Source organism: Sylvia atricapilla, chromosome 3 (assembly GCF_009819655.1).
Source record: "Sylvia atricapilla isolate bSylAtr1 chromosome 3, bSylAtr1.pri, whole genome shotgun sequence".
NCBI classification, from domain to species: domain Eukaryota; kingdom Metazoa; phylum Chordata; class Aves; order Passeriformes; family Sylviidae; genus Sylvia; species Sylvia atricapilla.
In genome coordinates, this window is record NC_089142.1 from 17,666,714 (window position 1) to 17,687,788 (window position 21,075).

Here is a 21,075-nt window from a genome sequence, read left to right on the forward strand (position 1 = left end):
TCCTAGTAAGCATTAAAAATAAAGGAGAAACATCTCAACAGATCCAGATCTGTCAAGGAGAGAAGTTGAAGATTTCATTGGTTTTATCTGGACTTCTGGACCGGTTTTATCTGGACTTCTGGACCAGTTTATTTTATGAAAATTATCATTTTGAAAATTCACGCCAAAATCTAAATTTAGGTAATAAAATTGCCATTGCAGACCTTCAGTCTGAATGCACTTGTATTTTGAGACAACGATTATGGCCACTGTCAAGTTCAGGAAAATTTTCAGAGTTAATATACTTCAGCGCAAAGTAGGACAAAATGAGTATTTCCTGCCTGTAAGGACTATTTTAGAATAGACTTGTGGCATCACAACAAGTGCTCAGATATACACAAAAGCCCAACACAGATTAATTTTACCTACCAGTTAAACGGGTGAGTGTATAAAAGCTGAAGGTCTGCATTTTCAGTCGACCAAAAACAAATTTCTGCCCATATTTCTCTTCATTGCATTATGTGAAAAATAAGAACATATATGTGAAGATTTTTACTTGCTTTTTTGTTGGTTTTTTTTACATTTGGGACTTTTCAGAAATTTCCCAACAATTACCAGAAAATAATGGATTTGAAAGGATCAAAGCATTCTGCAGGGATATGCCAATTCAGTTGCAACCCTTGAGGAAAATCTACTCATTTGTGGTCACTCTGCCTGCTGCCCATCTCCTGGGTGCTTGGCTGCTGAAGTCCTTTTTCCAGCCAGCTCCTGCCTGTTTAATCTCTTGAGCTCTGTGGGGTTTTTATAAGCAGTCTGGTCGGCAGAGTTCTTGGCCACCATCCAAGCTGGTAAAGGAGCTGGTAAGGTTAATTCCCTGGGCACCTGGAAATCAGGATAATACAACGAAGATGAACTCTCTAGAGCTACTGCCTTAGTCTGCAGCCAGCTGGCTCCACATGCCACAGACAACGCCAAACATCCTACCTCAGCAGCTTCCCAAGCTCTCCGAGTTACATGGGTAACAAGATGCTTGATAACTCAGCTCTGCAGACATTCCCAGTAGCTTCCTTTCTCAGCTCTTTGTCTTAGTGGCAATACAGCTTCACAGATGCTCTTTTACAAGATGGACAAAAAACTGAAAAATTTATTTTAATTTTACCTTTTCTTGTCTTCTATAAATTATGCCTCATGCTAATTTTAGTGGTCCTGAAATGGATATGTTTAGTGTCCTTGTAATGGATATGGTTTTAAAATGAAAAAAAAAAGGGGGGGGGGGGTGGTTTGCAAGGGCCTGCCAGTCCTCAGTCCTTTTACTCTGGAGGTTAGTTTTAATCTTGATGATTTCATTGTTTCTCTCATTTTTCACCTCACAATTCTTGAAGGTTTGGTGACACTCCAAAACATACTTACCAGCTTTTCCTGTACAAAGAATAAGAATGCCACTGAAACATTGTCATTATCAAAAATGAAAGGGGATTTTGGAGCAAGAGCACAAATATGGTTCAAATAATTAGCACATCCTCTACTGAAGTTTGCTCACCACATTCTGCTTCATTTCAATTGAAGTGAGCAGTTGAGGAATGTAAGTTTAAAGCTCATAAATTTTCACTCCGTCTACAATTTCAAAATCTTGATTGTCACATTGGCCATCATTCTTATATCTTATTGATCCAATCTCTAGAATCATTCATCTTTTATGTACTTAATGGTCCTATTTTCTTTGGGGAACTTTTGTTTCTTGTCATATTGAAACCTCTTGCCAGAGGTTTCAAGCTTGCAGTGGAGCTCCAAGACCATACAAAATCTTCAGGAGAGGTTGGCATCTTATCTTACCTCTGCTCCTAGAGAATACACAGAATTCAACCTGCCTCACCTGGAAAGGTGAGATCCGAGAATAACAAATAGGAGAGGTAAAAGAACGTGAGTAAAAATCCTAACATTAATTGCAGAGTTGACAATTTCTGTGCAATACCAACATGAAACTAGACATGTGAATTACCTCTTTGTAGTTCATGCACATCATGATTACTTCTTGTCTCACCCATCCTACTTTCTTCGTAATAATATGTGAACTCTTGGGCTCTTCTGATGGAGCAAAAATCTCCCCTGAAGTACAAAATGTTTACCAAGAAAAAAAAAAAAAAAAAAAAAAAAAGTAATACTTTCTGAAAACTTGTAAGTAAAATAAAACAAACAAAAGGCATCTACACATCAGCTTTCATTTATGACCACTCACTTCTCACTTTAAAAAAAATCACCTTTTTCTGCCCTGTGCTTCTACTCTTTAAAAGTGAATTTGTCCTTGTTATAAATGACTATTATAAAGTTGGCTTTTCACAAGATGTGTGCTATATGATTAATAACTTTGTGGTAAGGATATAAGTTTTTATTTCTGCTGTTAGTAAAGAAAATTAGGCATAGTGGTAGTAGTGATAGAGTATGCTTAAACTGTCTGTTTGGCCGGGATAACATCCAGTGAACATGTAAAGAAGACTCTGCTGTTGATACACCAACTATCAGCATCTTCCATCTGAAGGAAGCACGGACCAAGGCCCAATCTGGAGGCAATAATGAAGACACAGCCAAGAATCACGCAGCTCTAAAAAGGCGGACCCAAGGAGGGGCCATGCAAAACAGTCCCTGGACTATGGAAACTAGTTTATGGAAAAATATGAATATTCAACAGACTGATGCAACAGAAAGGGTATTTAAAGAAAGCTTGTGAAATAGCAATTTGTGGACTTGGCTAAATGCCAAGTCACCCGGCCGGCCGTACTTTGCTTTTTTCCTTATCTCCTAATTGTCTTATCTTTTTATTAAAACCTATTTCTTAAAATCTACCAAAAAATGAATCTCGTTTTTCACATCCTGAAAATCACATGAAAAAGAAAAGCTCCATTAAATTAGTTTACAGGTTAAATATTAACATCTGCCAGTGCACGTGCCAGGTGTGAAGTTAGCCGTGCTTTGAGCAGGAGCTTGGACAAGTGACCTCCAGAAGTCAGTCCAACCTCCGCTTCAGGTCAGGGCAGTGCAGCACAGGCACACCTATCATTGCAAAAGCAGCCTGCCAGGTAACCTGTGAAATGTGGCCACTGCAGCAGCAGGGCTCTGCTTGACTCCTGCTGGTAAGGACATTACTAGTCAAGTTCTCCCCCCTTTCTGACAGAAACTGCTGTCATTATCTCAGCTGTAAGAACTGGATTCGTGTTCCACTTCAGTCACCCTGTTTCAGTGTTTTTACCCCATCCACTGTGAAGTGTGAACTGTGCCAATACACAAGGTGTGGCCAGGAGAGGGCACAACCTGTCCCCTATTGCCTCTTCCACTGAGTAGAGGAAAGCTCTGTTGTAAAAACAGGGAAGGCAGGAGAAGCAGCATCTGAAATTGCTGCAGCTAAATCTATTAGAGTGTTTTCACAGGTTTTGAATACAGATAGGAAGGGTAGTTTCTAGCCTGCAGTCCCACAGCTGCCTGCATATTTTTTCAGGGTCATCAGCTTCTGTGTGTGTAATTCCTACTTCTAATAAATTCAGTTATTTCACATGACATCTGCAAAGAGTTCAGTTCCGAGATGCACATCTGCCAGTAACAGCAGCCACCTGCCACTTCTCTAGCAGCTTGTTTGATTTCTCCCCCTTTTGGTTTTTAATGATTCAGTAATGCACCATAAAAACAATCTTTTTATTACAAATTATTTTAAAGAATTAAAGTCTCTCTTCTTTCATGGATATAAGCATGAGATTTCATATACAAAGCAATTCAGCAGGATATTTTTTCCTCTTTTCATTAACAATCTCTCTCTTATAGTACATAATTTCATTTACTTCAAAGGCACATAAAAAGAGGGGGTTTATGCTAGTGACATATAGTTTATGGTAAAGTATGGGGAGGAGAGTGTTTTGCCAAACAAAAAATAACTTTCTTTTTATGAGCTTTACTGTAGGCTGTTCATGCCCATCCTCAGAAGACAAGAACCTAATTTCCAAGCTTTAAAATATTCAATATAAATTTCAATGAGTTATATTAGAGAATTTCCACCCGTACATGTACTGAAATTGCTGAGAACCATTTATTTTAGGAAACAGATTTAATTAAAGCAAAAGACTATGCTGAAGATTTTCAGATTATTCTGATTTTTATCATAGGATTGCAATGATATGTTGATAAATCTAATTATTTCTTTGTGCCTTAGTTTCTCCCACATGGAAATTTAGATCATTACCTAATTCACAGGGATGTTGAGAGCCTTGATTTTTATGGTCTATAAAACACTTTTTGATCTTCACCTAAAAACAGAAATTTACTTTTTTCTCTATCTTCTTTTATATATGGGAAGTCAGATAAATACTGAGTTTTTCTGCTTTGAGATGACCAAACTATAAAAGGTTACTTGTTTCTCATGTCTGCAACTTCTTCTCTGCCCTTTCCAGCAGACAAGAAAACTGATATGACTGGAATTAGTTGTTAGTTTCATAAAGCACTTACACATCTACTCAAGATACTGCTTTACTACTACTATGTTTTACAATACATGCTACTGAAAAACATAAGAGGCATGTATTAGGTGACAAAGAATTTATGTTCTTAAAAATTGTATTTCCTTCAAGTATGTAAGGCTGAAGGCAAATAATTATGTTTTTATTGCAGAGTCATATTATAAAAATATATACTTAGCACAATCATAATTTTTACTAGTAAGGATGATTCCCAGATTCCTGCTTGATCAGATAGGAAGGATTGTTTTAGAATAACAGGGCAAAAGAGAATCTCAATCCATGGCCTGTATAGCTTAGACTTTAAGATGGCCTAGGTTTATCCTAGGAAAGGTTTTTGTGCTGGTATAGGACATCGGCTGCATCAGAGAGGCAAGCAATAGATTTAGGGAAATGCTAAATATTTTGCTTGATGCTCTTTCAATCAGAGACTTAGTAACTTACTTTCAATGTTTTTATCATCAGTTGCTGGAATACCGTTTTGGAGAACATAAAAGAGAGTGATGGCAATCCATGAGGAGATTGGGAAGCCCATGGAAGCCTACTCAGGTAAACATACCCTGTGTTAACTCTGACTCTTCTTTTGGCTGGGTCCAACAACTGACAGCATCCATCACTTGCTGAGCAGGGGGACATGATAGTGTGGGAAAAAGAGCAGGGCAGGGGCAGGGGAAGAAGAAGTGATAGGGTCAGACAGTCTTGAAACAAGGAACCAACATCTGAACAGAATAGGAAGAGGGCTGAGTCACCGTAGAGGTCTGTGGGTTTGTGAGAAGCAGCCACAGTATGGAAAGGAACAATTTTCATGGGCTCTTCCCATACAAGTACCAAAAGCTATTGGATAAAACTAGTTGGAATCACCCTCAGCAAAAGCAAATGTTGTGAAGGTGTACTTGAAACACAAGGGTTCTTTGACACTGCTTTAAAAAACAAACATTTAAGTTGAACAACTAATTCCAACAGAACTACCCTTATAGTTCTGTGATATGCAATTTAGCCTCTCACAAATATTACTTAGAATCCTTAAAATAATAATTACTTTATGCCCGTTGCCACTCTAGTATCTGCTAGACATATGACATGTGGCTATTTATATCTTAGTATTACAGAAGTTAGCCTAACACGCTTATAGCAAGATTTCATGTGGGTCATATTCTCCTGGCTGCCTTTGGCCTATGTTGCACCATGCCAGGGGCACAGCACAACATTATCAGCCACAGGAACCCAGCCTCTTATTCCTTGATTTGACCTTGGTGCTAAGCTGGCCCAAAGGAAGCAGAGATACAAGTGAGAACTGCAAGGGGTTGGGATAGGAAGATCACCAAATTCCTCACAGCTACAGGAAGTCAACATAATTGTGCACCCTTAATGCTAGGCAGGCATAGGTAGGCAGATCAGCATACAGCTGGCTGAGAAGGCTCAAAATCCTTTTTGCACAGTTCTGCTTTGCACTCATTATCAAGCATTGCCACACTATACCATGCCAGTAAAAGCCATAACATCATGGCACTGGACACCTGAGCCTGGACAGAACCAGATTCAGCTTATCTCTAAAATAAGATGAGAAGAATTTTTTTGCAAACAATGGGGCAATGCTTCCATGAAGAACACAGAAGTATGATAGTAATAATAACAGTAATAGATAGATAGCACTAATTCACTATAAAATCTGTTTTAGAGCTTAAGCGTCCCTTTTGTTAGATATTTTTCAGTATCCAAATCAAATCCTGTTGCCTTCACAATTAATTTTTTTTTTCATGCCACATCAAGAGCAGACATTGGAAATAATCAGTCATCATAATTTTAAGGAGTCTTTACTCTTCATCATCACACACTTACATCATACACTTCCTTACTTAAGTCTTCTCTAGATCAAATGAAGCTCATTTCACGGGTCACATTTGCCAGATGTTCATCAGTTTTATTATTTCACCTTTGGATTCCGTACACTTTGTATCCACTGCTCAGAAGTGAGCCCATTATTCCAGCTGAGACCCCAACTATACAACAGAAAAGAAATTAACTCCTTTCCCTGTCCTTTATAAACCTATCCCAGACTGAAATATCTTGATAAACAAAAAAAAAAATCTTTAAATCTTTTGCAATTTAGCACTGACATTAACCCTAAACCTCCAAGCCTCTTTCATCTTTCACATATTCTGAGGTACCTGGTCATTTTTTCTTATGTACACTACTTTGCCCTTCCTGTTACTGCATTTCATTCATTGATATCTGGCAATTTCCAACACAGTAAAAATCAATTTCAAACATGATACTGTCTCCCACAGTTCTTGCAGTCCTCCTTACTCTTTCATTATGTCATTGAAAACAGCAACATGAATACTGAGTAGAATTTTGTTCAGGACAAACCTCACAAAACTCTTAACTTCAAATGCCCTTTTGTTTTTACCCCAAAGCACTGATAATGTTTCTTAGCAGGTTTTTTTAAGCAATGCACTCCCTTTGTAGCAATAAATCAAAGCTATACCCCATTTGACATGTGAGTATTTAGAATACAGCATCTTACTGTTTTTCTACATCTACCAGATCAGCAAAGAAGCCAAATATATAAAGGAAGATTTGACGTGATTTCTTCTTGACAAATCCACAATTATTATTTCCACTGCTTTATTATCTATTTGGTGCTTTCACTTATTTGTTTAGACATTTGCTCTGGTAATCCAGTTTATCTGCCTGATGAGTTACTTTGTATTTCTTTTTAAATAAAGGTGCAATCTGGAGGCTTCTCTAGGGCTGTGAGACCTCCATAAGCATCTCAAGACAATCACTAAAATGTTAGCAGCTGCTTTGGCAACCTTCAACCAGATTTCACCTCACCCTGCTGACTAGAACATTTCTAATTCATCTAAATATTTTTTAACCTGCCCTTTCTCTCTTCTGACCTGTGATTCTCTTCCCCTGTTAAAATTAATTGCATCAAAGATCTGATTGCAATTAACCTTGAAAGAGTGAATCTTTCAGCCTTTCCTATGTCATCACAGCCTACAAAAGCTTATTCTGTCAAATTAAAAAGAAATATGTTGTCTATATAATACCAGCACCTCAGTAAAGCCTTTTCAATACATATCACCAGACATTTGTCCTCTTAGTAGTTACAATGCAGTTGTGTACCTCAGCAATGCTGCTGGATTTGCAGGCCTGGCCCCCTCTCTGCTGATCAGCAATGACTCTTGTGACAGGACCTCAGGATGTCACACTCCTCCACAGTGGCGTTTTAACCCAACACACACTTAAAAGGGCAGAGATATCACACACAGTGTATGAGGTATGAGATTCAAATGCTGTTCTCCAGATCAGAATCAATGGATTTTACGTTTACAAGCAGGAAACAGTAATATTTTTAAACATTTAATATGGCAAGTTCCCATCTGGGCTATGGAGCACACACACCATGCTTCTCTGTTGAGTTTTTGCTAATGAAACTAGTCAAGCTAGAACATCTGTGCGTGGAAGTCATTGAAATGGTCTCTGCCATTTCATGTGCCCACGATTTCTGGTGTCCATAGTCTCTCCTGGAGGTGCTATTTATTTCTTTGCAGCACAGACAAGGAAAGGCAAGCACCACAGTCTGAGGGAAGAAAGAAACAATGCCAGGCAACCATTAACACCTCTCTCTCGCCTGCAAGGAAGCGAAGTAAGAGCAAATTCAGCTTCCCTCTCACACAGTGATCATAACTGCCAGTTGGAGAAAGGAAGAAAGGACAGTTATTTTCTGCAGGTAGAGCGTTGATATTTTTTTTTTTCCTGAGTGTGACTCATGAGTCTGTACCACACTGATACGTGATAGAGAGGGCATCCGGATCCACCGTGTGACAAAATGTCACCTGTCACAGGTCATGCCCTTCTAGTGGATGTCACATCTCCTTCAAAACCTTTTACAACCTCTCCTCATAACCTTACATGACAAGCACCACTGGTCAGCAAAAGAAACATTTGAGTGGCAGTTCCACATAATGGGGATTATGTGATGGAAGCTCCTGAGATTTGATGGGTAAGATTCATCTATCAGTCAGAAATGTCTGCATTTTAGCTTGTCACCTTGGCCTCACCTCAGGGCAAATAAAGAAGACTCAGAAAAAGGAACATTCCTATCCCAATTTAGACATCTAAAATAAGACAGATGAATCATATCCTGAGTGCACTTATTTCTCCCCATAGACTAGAGAGACAGTGTGACTAGCTCAGATGCTTATATCGACAGTGCTGATGTTTAAAACTGGAGGAGACAATTCCCAACCACCAGACCTCAGCCAAGGGTTCTGGCAAACCCAGAAGGCTGAACTGATCTTCATGATAGTCTCAATTCAGATGCCTCATACAGAGGTGCCTAGTGCCCTGTTAGGCACCCTAGGACATCCAAGACATTCAGCAAATTTATCCACTGGCCTCTGCCCAAGGGATGCAAAATTGGACCTCGGTTAAGCAAACTACCAGGTCAGGCTGCCCACTGCAGTGCTGCTCCCAGTACAGTAAACCCTAGACGCTGTCACAGCAGGTGATCCTCCATCACAAGATTGGTAATGAAGCAGGCAGAGATCATGCAGAGCAACCTGTAAGAATAAGCTGAAAAAGAGTGCCTAGTTTGAAGACTCATTTAAAAAAAGAGCAGTTCAGAGCAATTAAAGGTACAATAGGCTCACCCAAACCCTCAACAGTAAAGAACAGCCCAGTTAATTATGCTCCATGTTTGCTTCCCTTTAATCCTTTTTATATGTAATATTACTGTCTTAATTTTAAGACTAATTTAATACATAATACCTTACTTAATATTGATTTCCACTGTGGGTTTTTTGATTTCATTTTCACTACATACCTAGCAATACACCTAGTCTGCATAATAATTATCATACTCCTTAAGACCTTTAAAAATCTCATAACAGGTTTAAATATTCCCCTCTGCAATCTTATGACAAATGATTTTTTCCCTGACTGCTGACTATTAAAATTGGACTTCTGTGAATGCATTTATCTGTAGTCTCTAATCACACATACACATTACTTTTTTAAACAGCAGAAAAGTCCTTTTTTTCTTCCAATATCCCATATCTGCATAAAGAAGTAAAGAGAAAAGGAAGTAAAACACAGGCAAAGGGAAAAAGCATTATACATTTTATAAATGCAAACATAAAGCATGCAGAACCTTCCAGCAGAAAAAGTGGGATGCACAGGACAGAGTCCAGCTTTGTCTTTCCCTTTCTCACTCTCAGGACAGTCAGAACATGCTGAGTGGTTTTGAAAATTCTTTCTTTATCCTTGCTTAGTGATCTCAGCAATGAAGGGGAAAGATGTAAGATCAGTGTGGGATTAAGTAAAAATATGATCAAATATCATTTACACTCAAATCACAGCAAAGCTGATTCAAAATGACATGGATGGAAAATGTTCTTTTCTAGGGTGAGAGGTGATCTAATGGTCTCTTTACCCTGCAGCCAGCATATCATCAACTGGACATCACAGAGCAGGTGAGTTGTTAGGGGGCAATCCAGCAGAAAGGCTGGTTTCCTACATCATCCATCAATATTAGTTGGAATCTTCAGTGCCTAGTAAGGACAATTTCTCATCAAATCTTTTCCTGTGCTTAGGATTTTGTATAGTCTGTTTCCAAGATGGCTCTCTGGTGTTTACAGCAGGTGAGTTCCCACTGCAGCCATCTCCTGAGGAGGAAAATTTTTGTTTATTACCCATTCAGGTTTTTACATTAGGTATTTAAAAATGGCAAATCCCGGAGACCTTACGTCACACCTGGTTGACAATGGCTAGGAAATTCAAAAGTTGTTTTAAGGAAATACACCATGCAATCACATTAGGTCTGTTCTTCAAACAGAGGCTTAACACAGCTCATCAAAGGAGCAGCCAACACCTGAGGCAGGCACTGCTTGATAATGATCTGCAAATGGCACTAAAACCAGAGATTTGGGCCTGAGAAAAACTGGCTCACAAAGCCTCAGACCAGGTGTCTCTGGTGTCAGCTGATAGGGGACATGCCAAAGCATAGCCTGGGGTCAGCAAACTCAGGCACTGCTTTACCTGAGCTTAAAGGTCAATGGCCATTGACTTCTCATCTGTTAGAAACCAGCGATTGAAAGGACTTTTGACTTTGTTAATAATTTAAACCATATGTTCAAAAATCGTTTTTAAGTTTCTTATTATTCCAAACAACTGCACAGGCAAATCAATTCCTAAGAAACTACAGTATGGAACATACAATCAGCATACATAATTAACTTCACTTTGGGTCTGACCAGATGCAAAAGGTAGATAAGCTTTAAGAAGGCAACTGGGGGCACTATGTAAACCAGGACAGTAGTCTCAAAGAATATTTTTTTGAGATGTAACCACTGAGTATTAAGCATGATATCAACACATCAGCTGCAATGCATTCATACTTTTGCAATGCAAGTTTAAGGGATACATCGTTTTTCTTCCATTTTCAGAAGCTGTAGACAAAAATCAGGATGGAAAAATAATTCCCTGAATCAACTTCAACTGTAAGTTTTCTGCTAACCCAGCTGGGAATATTTGGGAAAGGTGGTGAACTTTACCTAACATGTCACAAGTTACTATATTAGATTTATTTATGTAGAAGAGAAGTGTAGTAATGCTGAGGAAGAAGCAAGGAATTGGGTTAAGTAAAACAAACTGACATGTATATGTGCAGGGTATTTTGCAATAAGGAACTTAGTGTTTTGCATTTTTATACCTTCTTTTATTTCTGTGTTTGTAGAACACAGTGGACTTAACATATTGCGCACTTTCCTTCTTGGAGAATGACCATATAATTAATTTCTTACTAAAGAATATACCGGGAACAAAGTTGGATTTGTGGTTCTTTGGATATGCAACAAATCTTTTCTTCACTAGATGGCACCCTGTCTTCTCCTACGGGTAGATTTGAACACGGCAAAAAGCAAAGGTTTCATTTTCACAGAAGATTATAAAATTATAGAGGACTTGTTCTTTGTGTTGAATGCTTTTATGCTTCTTTTGTGTTCTATATGATACCCCTTATGTACTTGCACGGATAAAGTTCCACATCATAGATCTACTTAGATTATTTTACATTCAATATTTGTCTCAAAACCAAATATTGCCCAAAATCTTCATGGGAGATGCATTATAGTGGCTCAGACTCTGAACAACATTTAAAATTCTCAGAATAAATTATAAATATCAAAATACTTCTCTGTCTTTCTTTCTAAAATAAGCATAGATCTAGAATTGATGACAATACTGTCTCAAATCCTCAGCAGGTATAAATCAATTTGGTTTCACTGGAGCTGATTGATGCCAGGTGAAAATCTGCACCTGCAATTTAGATGCTGGCCTGCAGAGCACAGCTTGACTTGTTTTCTTTTTCTTCACTCCAAAGCATGATAATTGAGCTCATTTGGGCACACTTCTCACTTCTTAGTCAAAACTCCCACCTGAGAATTGGACTTAAAATCAGTGCACGTCTCTTTGTAATAATTCAAAATAATTTTTCACAAAGGCAAAAAGAAGAAGAAAGCTGACTTAAGACTTCAGAGCTGGGAAGTCAGTTGTTCAATACAGCATCAGTGATTGCAACACAGCAACTGATGCAAGCAGAAGCAAAACACCACTCTGCTCCTTCATTTTTACTCTTACTGCCACTAGATGATAGTATGGTAACACCTGTATTGTTCAGCTGCACTCCAGACCTTCTGTTGCTGAATTCTTGGCAGCATTCACACTTTTATATGTAAAGAATATCCAGAAGCTCATCAATACTACATAGCTAGCCTTTGAATAGCAGTGCTTAATTATATCCCCTGTGATTTCATGCATTAATACACCCAGAATGTGGTGGATGCTATTATTTGTCCATAGACCCAAACTGGGCTTTATTTAGGCACAGATACTACGTAAAATTGGTCACCTCAGTCTATTTTTGTGAGTTACCCATCCAGAGCTATAGTGAGACATTTTGATGGAAAGGGCAAGATAATTACATTTCCCTGCAGGAAGCAGGAGAATGGCTGGAGGTAACATTTACATTCTGCCTCATGGGCATCCCACACACTGCCAGTTCTGCACATCCACTCACTGATTCTTCCACCTTTTCAATTTTGTGCTCTCCCTCTTGAGAGGATTCCCTCCTCATCCAATAGAAAAGCTCTGGCCTAGGAGGAGACTCGCATCCAGAAAAACACCTTGCCACAGAACTGTGTCCTCTCTCCAAACACCTTCTCTCCCATTTCACATAATTTGTACTCTCTTATTGCAGCAAAAATAAAAGCATAGTGTTCTTTCTCACAGCTACTCTGTAAAGTAAATAGTCAAAACCCTTCACTGCACATTTTTCCCCTAAGTAAATCTTAAAATTCTGGTTTCTTTTTATCCACAATAACAATCTCAGTTTTTCTCTTGGTAGGCTGGACTGACTCTCCCTGGGCAGGAATATGCACCCCAAGGACGGGGCGAGTGGCCAGCTCCAGTTTTGCACAATACCTTTCCCATCACAGCCAGTTTTACAAGCACTTCCAGGTCCCCACAGTGGAAAAAATCCCATCTCTGTTCATAACCTGTGGCAGACATGTAGAGTGATGAACATGTTGGCACCACAGGCAAGCCAAAAACTGAAAACCAGATTCTCCCGTGAAAAGACACTGGCCCTTGGGCCAACAAAGGCTAAGGGGATGCAGTTCAGAAAGTGTAAAGGGAAAATTCACACATCATTGCACTGTTGGCCAATTCTCTATTTGAGGATTTGATTCGGCCACGGCCATCACAAGTCACTGAGTTTCCCACAAAAACTAGATCTGGACATGGACGTAGGGGAAACCCTGAAATTCTGCTTTATTGTAAATTTGGTTACTTTGACAAATTCTGTTTTAATTCAGGGTGAAAGCATATTTGTAAGATTTTCAGCTTTCAAAAGGCTTGTATTTATCTAATGATTGGTTTGGACATTTGGAATAGTGCATAAACTACGAGTTATATGGCATAATACTTAAATGAATATTTTTCATAATCAGTAAGAATATTTTCTATGTAATGTAGGTTGAACTATCTACTGTTTTGTACTCAAAGCATTTACAGTGTCATAGCAGGCCCAGGAGGAAAAACAATTCCAATATCACAGTCTTTCAGTGTGGCAAACAGAAGTCTAAAAAGATAACTTGTTCCCACTGGAAATCAAGACCTAAAAAATAAAGTAAAATATTTCAAACATTATACAGATCTCTGCTACTGACATACTATAAAACCTATTAAAAATATTATAAAAATCAAATCCCTTTATGGGTCAAAATAAAGCTTTAGAACCTGAAAATTAAATTCTGAAAAATTCTAGAAGTAAACATCTTGAAAAATGTCTGCCTCAAAAGTTTTCCTCCATTGTGAACCTCCATCGTATTTTTTAATTAAAATTATTTTGATATCATCTTCTTTAGCTTTTCATCAAGAATTATAACAAAAAAAGGTCCAACCAGCTGCTATTTTGCAAATCACATTGAACTGGCATTTCCTGAGCTTATGAAAAATGAAACACTCCATTTTACTTACATGATGCTCCGTATCTCACATATGAATATTAATTTTTTTACAGTTCTACTCTGTGATATAAGAATGTTTAAAACTCACAGGGAGAGGTTCTGCTCCTAACAAACCTGTAACAAACCCATATTTCCAGGGATAATCACGTCAGCTGTCAGCACAGTGAGCAGCAGCTGGTTCATGAGGGATGGTGAGCCAGGAGCTGGGCAGAGTAACAAGGCAAGTGGGGGCAGCACTTTCCACCCAGGAGTGATTTTGTGGAGTGACAAATTTGGATGGTGATCAGGACCAGACATAATCCAGCGCTCTCCCAAGATGTCCACAGCAAAATCAGAGCTCTCACAGGCCGTGGAGTTCCCCTTGGACTCAGCCAGCTAAATGCTTTATCTTCACCAAGTCCCTTCCTAGCGGGGGGGGGGGCACATCTGCCCTGACATCAATACTACAACACAGAGCCTTAGCAGCTGAAGGTGCAGAGCACAGTCAAACAGAATCCATATTTTATGGGAAGAAGTCATTCAAAAACATGAAAGGGTGGCAACATTAAAAAAAACCACCTGCTATTTTTGCCTTTTTAACACTCCTCATTCAATAATAAAATTAATAAGGGCTATTATTTATATTATAAATAAAATAAAATAAAATAAATATATTTATGAGGTAAAATTATCCATCAAAAATAGAACATACAAGAATAACCTGAGAAACACCTGTGCTTGCCAGACAGACATGTTCCAAAGGCTTCTGCAGAGCTACACAAAATGAGTAATTATGCTACAACTGCATTTTTTAATGAACATGGAAAACACCGTAAGTAAAAATAAATTATCACTCATTTCATTTTTTGAAAAAAACAATAGTTCCACATTCCAGGGAGAGTAATGGAAACCTACCCAAGCATGTCAGCAGGCTTCATGCAGGCTGAGCACTACATGCAACATTGATTTCTGCCTCCAGCAGGAGTCTACCTACAGCCATCAGCAACTAAAGGGTGAAAGAAATTATGAAGGGTTCATTCATTTCCAATGCCTCCATCATTTCTCACCCAGTTCCTCAAAGGGGCAAATATCAGATGTCCTGTTGTTGCCCCTTGCAGGACAGCTACAGACCTTATAGACTAGCTCCCTTTACCCAAATGGTGAAATAAGGGCTGCTGCAGCCAGTGTACAAGTATCTGACAATAAAACTGATTTCGTTTCTAGCTCACATATAAAGCATTGCAAAAAATACATCTTGAAGGACATAAAAACTAGGAAAAATAAGTGCTTTTTACTTTTTATCCTAAATTTTAATAGAAATTTAAGCTGTTTAAATGTTCCATATATCCAGGCAATCTTTAAAATGTGGTGTGATTTTAGCTAAAATAGGAGCATTTGTCACCTCAAAAAGTTTCCCATCTCCCTAAAAGGCCTCTTTTCATCTTTCTGAGGAAATTGAACAATACAACAAAAATTTCAAACCTAGGTGGAAAACAGCAACTTCAGTGCACAATGAGGGAGCTTCAAATATCTGGATCTCAGGTTTGGACAGTTTTAATACAGCAACAATGATTTGACAAAAGTATGTTGGAGATTTAAATGGCTTCTGAGGATTTCTATAGCAGGCAGGAAACAATCATGATATTCAAAAGGCACTACTCTAAACAAATTGCTCTACTGGAATTGTTAGCTCCCTGCAAATTCTATAGAGTCTTTGAATATTAGTGTAGAAAGAGATTCACACTATTTAATAGATTTCAATATGCAGTTGGAAGAATGACTAACACACAGGTATCATACCTATCTTTATTAAAAGAAATTAAAGCAATCAAAAGACCATTCATTTTGAGTGATTGCTCTGGAGCTGGGCTGATAGTCAAATACTATAGGATACTACAGTACTGCTAATGATCTTCAAAAGTAATAGCAAACATACATATATATAAATATATAGAAAGGATTGAGATTTACAGGGTAAATATAGCAAGCAAAACAGTTTGTTCTCTTAGTATATAAATCAAATAATGTCAGTATCTGTGGATATGAACAGCATTTATGGTCATCAATTGTTTACATGCCACAGAAGAGTTGGTATGAGTTGGTTTCCTTGTTGTAAGGAAAACTCTGGGAACACATGCCATATCCACTGTGGCTATCCAATCTGCCATATGATCAGAGAAGCATTTTGATCAGAATGTTATGCAAAGATCATTTATCCACAAAAATTATCTTAAAATACTGAGCAAGGTGTTCCTAAAGAAACACGGTCAGAGATTTTGTAAATGTTGTCGATTTTTCTATGCCTAACAGTGAGTTGAGATGGGAAGATTTAAAGTAATTAATCTTTTATTTTTTTTGTGAAATTATGTTGGTTTGGTTTTGGTTTGATTTTTTTTAATATATATCACATTTTCCATCACATGCAGTTGTAAATTTGGTGAATAAATTATTTGTGCTAAGTTACTTATTATTGCTATACACATAATTAGGAAAATTTTGGAAACTTTTGTGCTTTTCAGGGGATTATCTTAACAATCTGTATAAACATGTAAGCTGTTTTCTTACTGAAAGAAACTGATAGCTAATGTGTTTTCATGAGCTTAATTGCATATATATGAAGGGTGCCTTAAACTCTGGAGGGCTGGTATTTTGCTTGCTTTGTAACAAGATGCACCAAGATTATCTTAAAAAATGTGAAATGTTTACTTTAGGGAATTATTTAGGGTCTGAAATACTTCATGCACTGAATCCTTTTTTACCAAGGAATGTAGAAAATCAAATTGTTACTTTTAAATTTAGCCAACCCCAAAACACCATCTGGATGGAAACCTTCTTTAATATTATAAGAATTTTCATAGCGTAGAATCATGGAATCATAGAACAGTTTGGGTTGGAAGAGACCTTAAAGATTACTTAGTTCCAACCCCTTGCCATGGGCAGGGACACCTTTCACTAGACTTTGTCCTCCCTCAGCACTAAAATTCAGTTTATTTAAATGCTTTTTGGTCATATATCTGTGAACAGTTTAATAGAGAAACATTACAAAATTGGTAGGAACCATGACTTTTTGGTTTGCTTTGACCAGTTTAAAAAAAAAAAAAAAAAGTTGTAACATTCAAAAAAATCTACAGTAATATTCATACATATAAACTGGAGTATACAAAATATTTGTCTTATTGCCAAAATATCCCTGCAGCACTACAAGTAATTAGCATCTATAACTACAAATTTTACTAAGATAAAAGAATATCAGGAATTTAATTCTAACCATTCTAACAACTAGAGGCCAAATTCTGCCTTCCCTTACAGTCATGTAATCATTTGTAAAATTTTGTTAACTGTTGTAAAGGAAAAATTTAGCCCCAAAGCACATTTTTACCTAAATAGATATATTTTCCTACATAAAAAAAAAAAAAAAAAAAAAAAAAAAAAAGCCAACCAAGCTATGCCTTATTTCTGGTCATCCCTTCTGAAGGGTAAATTCTGATATTTGAAATACCTAACCTCTATTTACAGCTGTACAACTCTGATGTCGCATACTTTCAAAATTCCACTTGCACTCTATAAACACGGAGTAACTCGCACAATTGCCTTAAACAGGTTTTCTTACAATAAAGAGCAGCTCAGCTTAGACATTTTCTTTGTCAAATTCACACACAAAATACATGGTAATGTGACAGGCAACATCATTCCAGCCTCCCGACGCCACCATCTCCACGCAGTCCTCCTCGTCGTAGGCGTTGTTGGGCTCCCCGCTGCGCCATTTGTTGAAGGTCTGCATGGGCGACCGGTCCGAGTAGACGAAATTCCCCTCTTTCTCCAGGTCATTAATCCCAATGAAGACTCTGGTGAGCCCAGCCTGGTTGATGTACGAGGCAATCAAGTTGTTGGCAGTCTCATCCTTGGGCATGCTCAGCGTCCCTCCTCTCCCGTGGCAGTACAGCTGGGCCTCCTTGTACCTCTTCTCCTCCTTCACCAGCAGATATATCTTATTGTCTGTCTCACGCACGCCGGCGACAGCTGCGGGGGAGGGCAGTGCTGAAAAGTGAGCACTCGCATTTCTATAAACCAAGTCACTGCACACCCCAAAAGAGCTTCACAAATCAGACGTGGAACGGTGACACTCCTTACGAGCGATTACACCGATAAAATGAGGCAAAAAAGAAAGGAAAACGGTTATATAAAATTAACCTACCATTTTTTATGAATTTTAGTTCTGTTGTCAGCTGGGCTACTTGAATATCCATTTCACCAATAGCCTTCCTCAGCTGACTGCACTCACAAGGGATGCCTGTAAAATGATATAGATACACCCAAATCAAAAAGCTACCTAATTTCAACAATTATCTCAACAATTTCATGAAAAGACCCAGCGTGGCAGCCCTGGAGAAAGCTGTCTTGCAAGTAAAGACAGAAAATTAGAGCCTTCACTACGCTGCACCATTATATGATTCTCAGGGGTGTCTGGGCCTGTGCAGAACAGCTCAGTTCACTTCCTACAAATCTTCAGCCCTGAATAATTAGCACTAACCTAAACACAGATAAATACTCTCTGCAAAACACCTAGAATGGTTTTTAACTAAAAATATTTTCCAAAGATTCCCATTTTCAGTAAAATTATTTTCTTTAGTTTTCCCAAAGACTTCTTTCACAGCAAAAAACATTGTTTTCAAGTTCTTTTCAAGGAACATACCACAAAAAATTCCAACCATATAATGCACATAATTACCTGCAAAATGCAGTTCTGTGTTTTTGAACATACAGAATTTACAATATTTCTAACAATAAAATTAGACAATAGAAAATCATCTATTAACCCAAACTGGTATAAGTTTGACAAAGATAATCTGAATGTGAATACTAAAAGAATAATTGTTATATCTCTGACCACAAAATCTCAAAATGAGGATCAATTACCATTTGCATTTATTACAGTTTGTAGTTCTGTATGTAATTATTAAATCTGCATTGGGCTACCCAGTAACTCAGCTTAGTTGTGTAAGTCAGTCTAAGCACAGGGTACGTGCCCTGCAAAACTGCCTGCTGGCCTCGTGCACAGCACGCTGGCTCAAGAATTAGAGTGACAAATTATCTTCTCGTGAGAAATCCAATTCAATGCACTCCACCAGGAAGAGATGAATTCAGTCAAATCTGAACCTGCCACTCTTGCAAGGCTTGCACTTCTTACGCTAGACTGTCTCTCCAGAACATCTATACCTCTGGAAGATCCTTATACCCATTAAGAATCTGAAGAAGAGGTGACAAGAAGACCAAGCCAGGTTCTGCTTGGGGTGTCAAGCAATAGGACAAGAAGCAATGGGCAGAAACTGATGCACAGGAAGTTCCTCCTGAACATGAGGATGAACTTCTTTACCGTGTGGGTAACCAAGCATGGGAACAGATAGCCCAGAGAGATTGTGGAGTCTCTCTCACTGAAGATATTCAAGGTCTGCATACAATCCTGAGCCATGTGCTCTGGCATTACTCTGCTCGAGCAGAGGTTGGGCCAGGTGACCCAATGTGGCCCTTTCCAACCTGACCCATTCTGTGATCTGTACTCCTGACAATCTCCTGCTCCTGTAACCATAATCCATGGAGGGCAGGAGTGTCCAACCTACTCCTTTGTGCTGACTGGAAGATAAAGTGAGATATGCAGAGACATCCCTCTGCCCTGGTAATGAATGATACACACAGTCTTGCACTTCATTTTCCACTATGCTTCTGGAGAGATTCTTTCTCTGAAAAAGTATGAAATACTGTTTTAGCACATACACTGCAAGTCTAGCAACTGCTGCAACTCCAATGACTTTAAGTCATTTGAGAATATCATAGTAAAATATTACAGTAGCTCTGAAAAAATCATTCATTATTTCCCCCAGTATGTAAACAGATCCATTTTTAGTGAAGAAAAGTCTTTCACATAAAGAAGATGTGTTATGGATTACCTGGGTCACCATTAGGACCTGGTGGTCCTATGTCACCATTATCTCCTTTTTCACCTGAAGACATGAAAAATAACATAATGTTAATGCAGCCTTTTCTGTCAATAGTTCATTTAGCACTTACCTATTTTTTTCTCTAGTAAAATTCAAATGTGGAAAGTAGAAATATGCCCAAGCAAAAATAAAGATTTTTTTTGTCCTAGTCATTCCACAACAAAGGCCAGCCAAAGCTATGAAATTTGAACCCAAAAAATATGTACCAATATCCACTTCTTGACATTCATAAACTTCATAGAACCAGTAAATTCAGATAGGGAATTGTAGAGGGAAAAGAGCTGGAGATACCTAAATTTCAAATCATAATCTAGATGATTAGGTAAACACTGGTCCAAATGACTTAACCAAAGTTACATAGGAAGCTTATGGAGTAGTCAACATAAGAAGTCTGCCAAAGTGCAGCACATATTCCCATCTGCTTTAACTGTCCACACTTGCATGGAAGTGCAAAGTTCTTTGTTTATCCTCAAACCAGGATACTCAAGTGCTTTAAGACTAAATAAATAGCAAAAGGTAACTAGTTGAGCTCTCAGTGACCTGGCTGACTATAGCGTGAGAAGATTCCTACTAGAGTAAACTGTGAGACTTGTTAGCCATTTTTCAAGCCCCTAAAATTTAGTGAGACATAAATAATCACACATTTTTCACCTGAAACACAAACGGAGAAACAATTGAGCTAAACATACCTTTTGAACCAATAGGACCAATTTTTCCATGCCGTCCTATGCTGCCTTTCTGTCCTTTGTCCCCCATTTCTCCTGTACATAACAGAAGGATGAAAAGCACAAGGTAGCAATATAGTCTGTTGCATTCAGATACTACCATGTTTGTAATATCAGTTTTTACAATAAAAAAATAATCCTATATCCCAAATATTAATTGAACTTCAGAGGTCTAGCTCAATCCTTGTGAAAACTTACATATAGCAACCTAGACAGTGATTTTATCTTTGCTAAACGATTGACATTACCAAGGCATAAAGGTGTAATTGTCAACAGCTCTTGGCTGAAAACCACTGGGAAAGCTTTTGCAAACTTCTTTCAGCTGATCGTGACAGAATTATGTTGAAAATACAAAGGATTGTTG

At 38.1% G+C, this 21,075-nt stretch overlaps 1 protein-coding gene across 2 annotated transcripts in view; it reads right to left on the reverse strand.

Moving 5' to 3' along the window:
• Positions 1-15,782: 15,782 nt before the first annotated feature.
• The window catches only part of COLEC11 (collectin subfamily member 11), a 39,221-nt gene continuing 33,928 nt past the window's right edge, over positions 15,783-21,075 (reverse strand). The window contains exons 4-7 of one of the 2 annotated variants that reach the window (XM_066314852.1): positions 20,676-20,747; positions 19,936-19,989; positions 18,186-18,281; positions 15,783-18,028 (exon numbers count right to left, since the gene is read on the reverse strand). In XM_066314852.1, coding sequence (XP_066170949.1) covers positions 17,619-18,028; positions 18,186-18,281; positions 19,936-19,989; positions 20,676-20,747 — 632 coding nt within the window. In that variant the 3' untranslated portion in view covers positions 15,783-17,618. The remainder of the gene's footprint in view (positions 18,029-18,185; positions 18,282-19,935; positions 19,990-20,675; positions 20,748-21,075) is intronic. The other variant, XM_066314853.1, reaches the window with a different exon arrangement.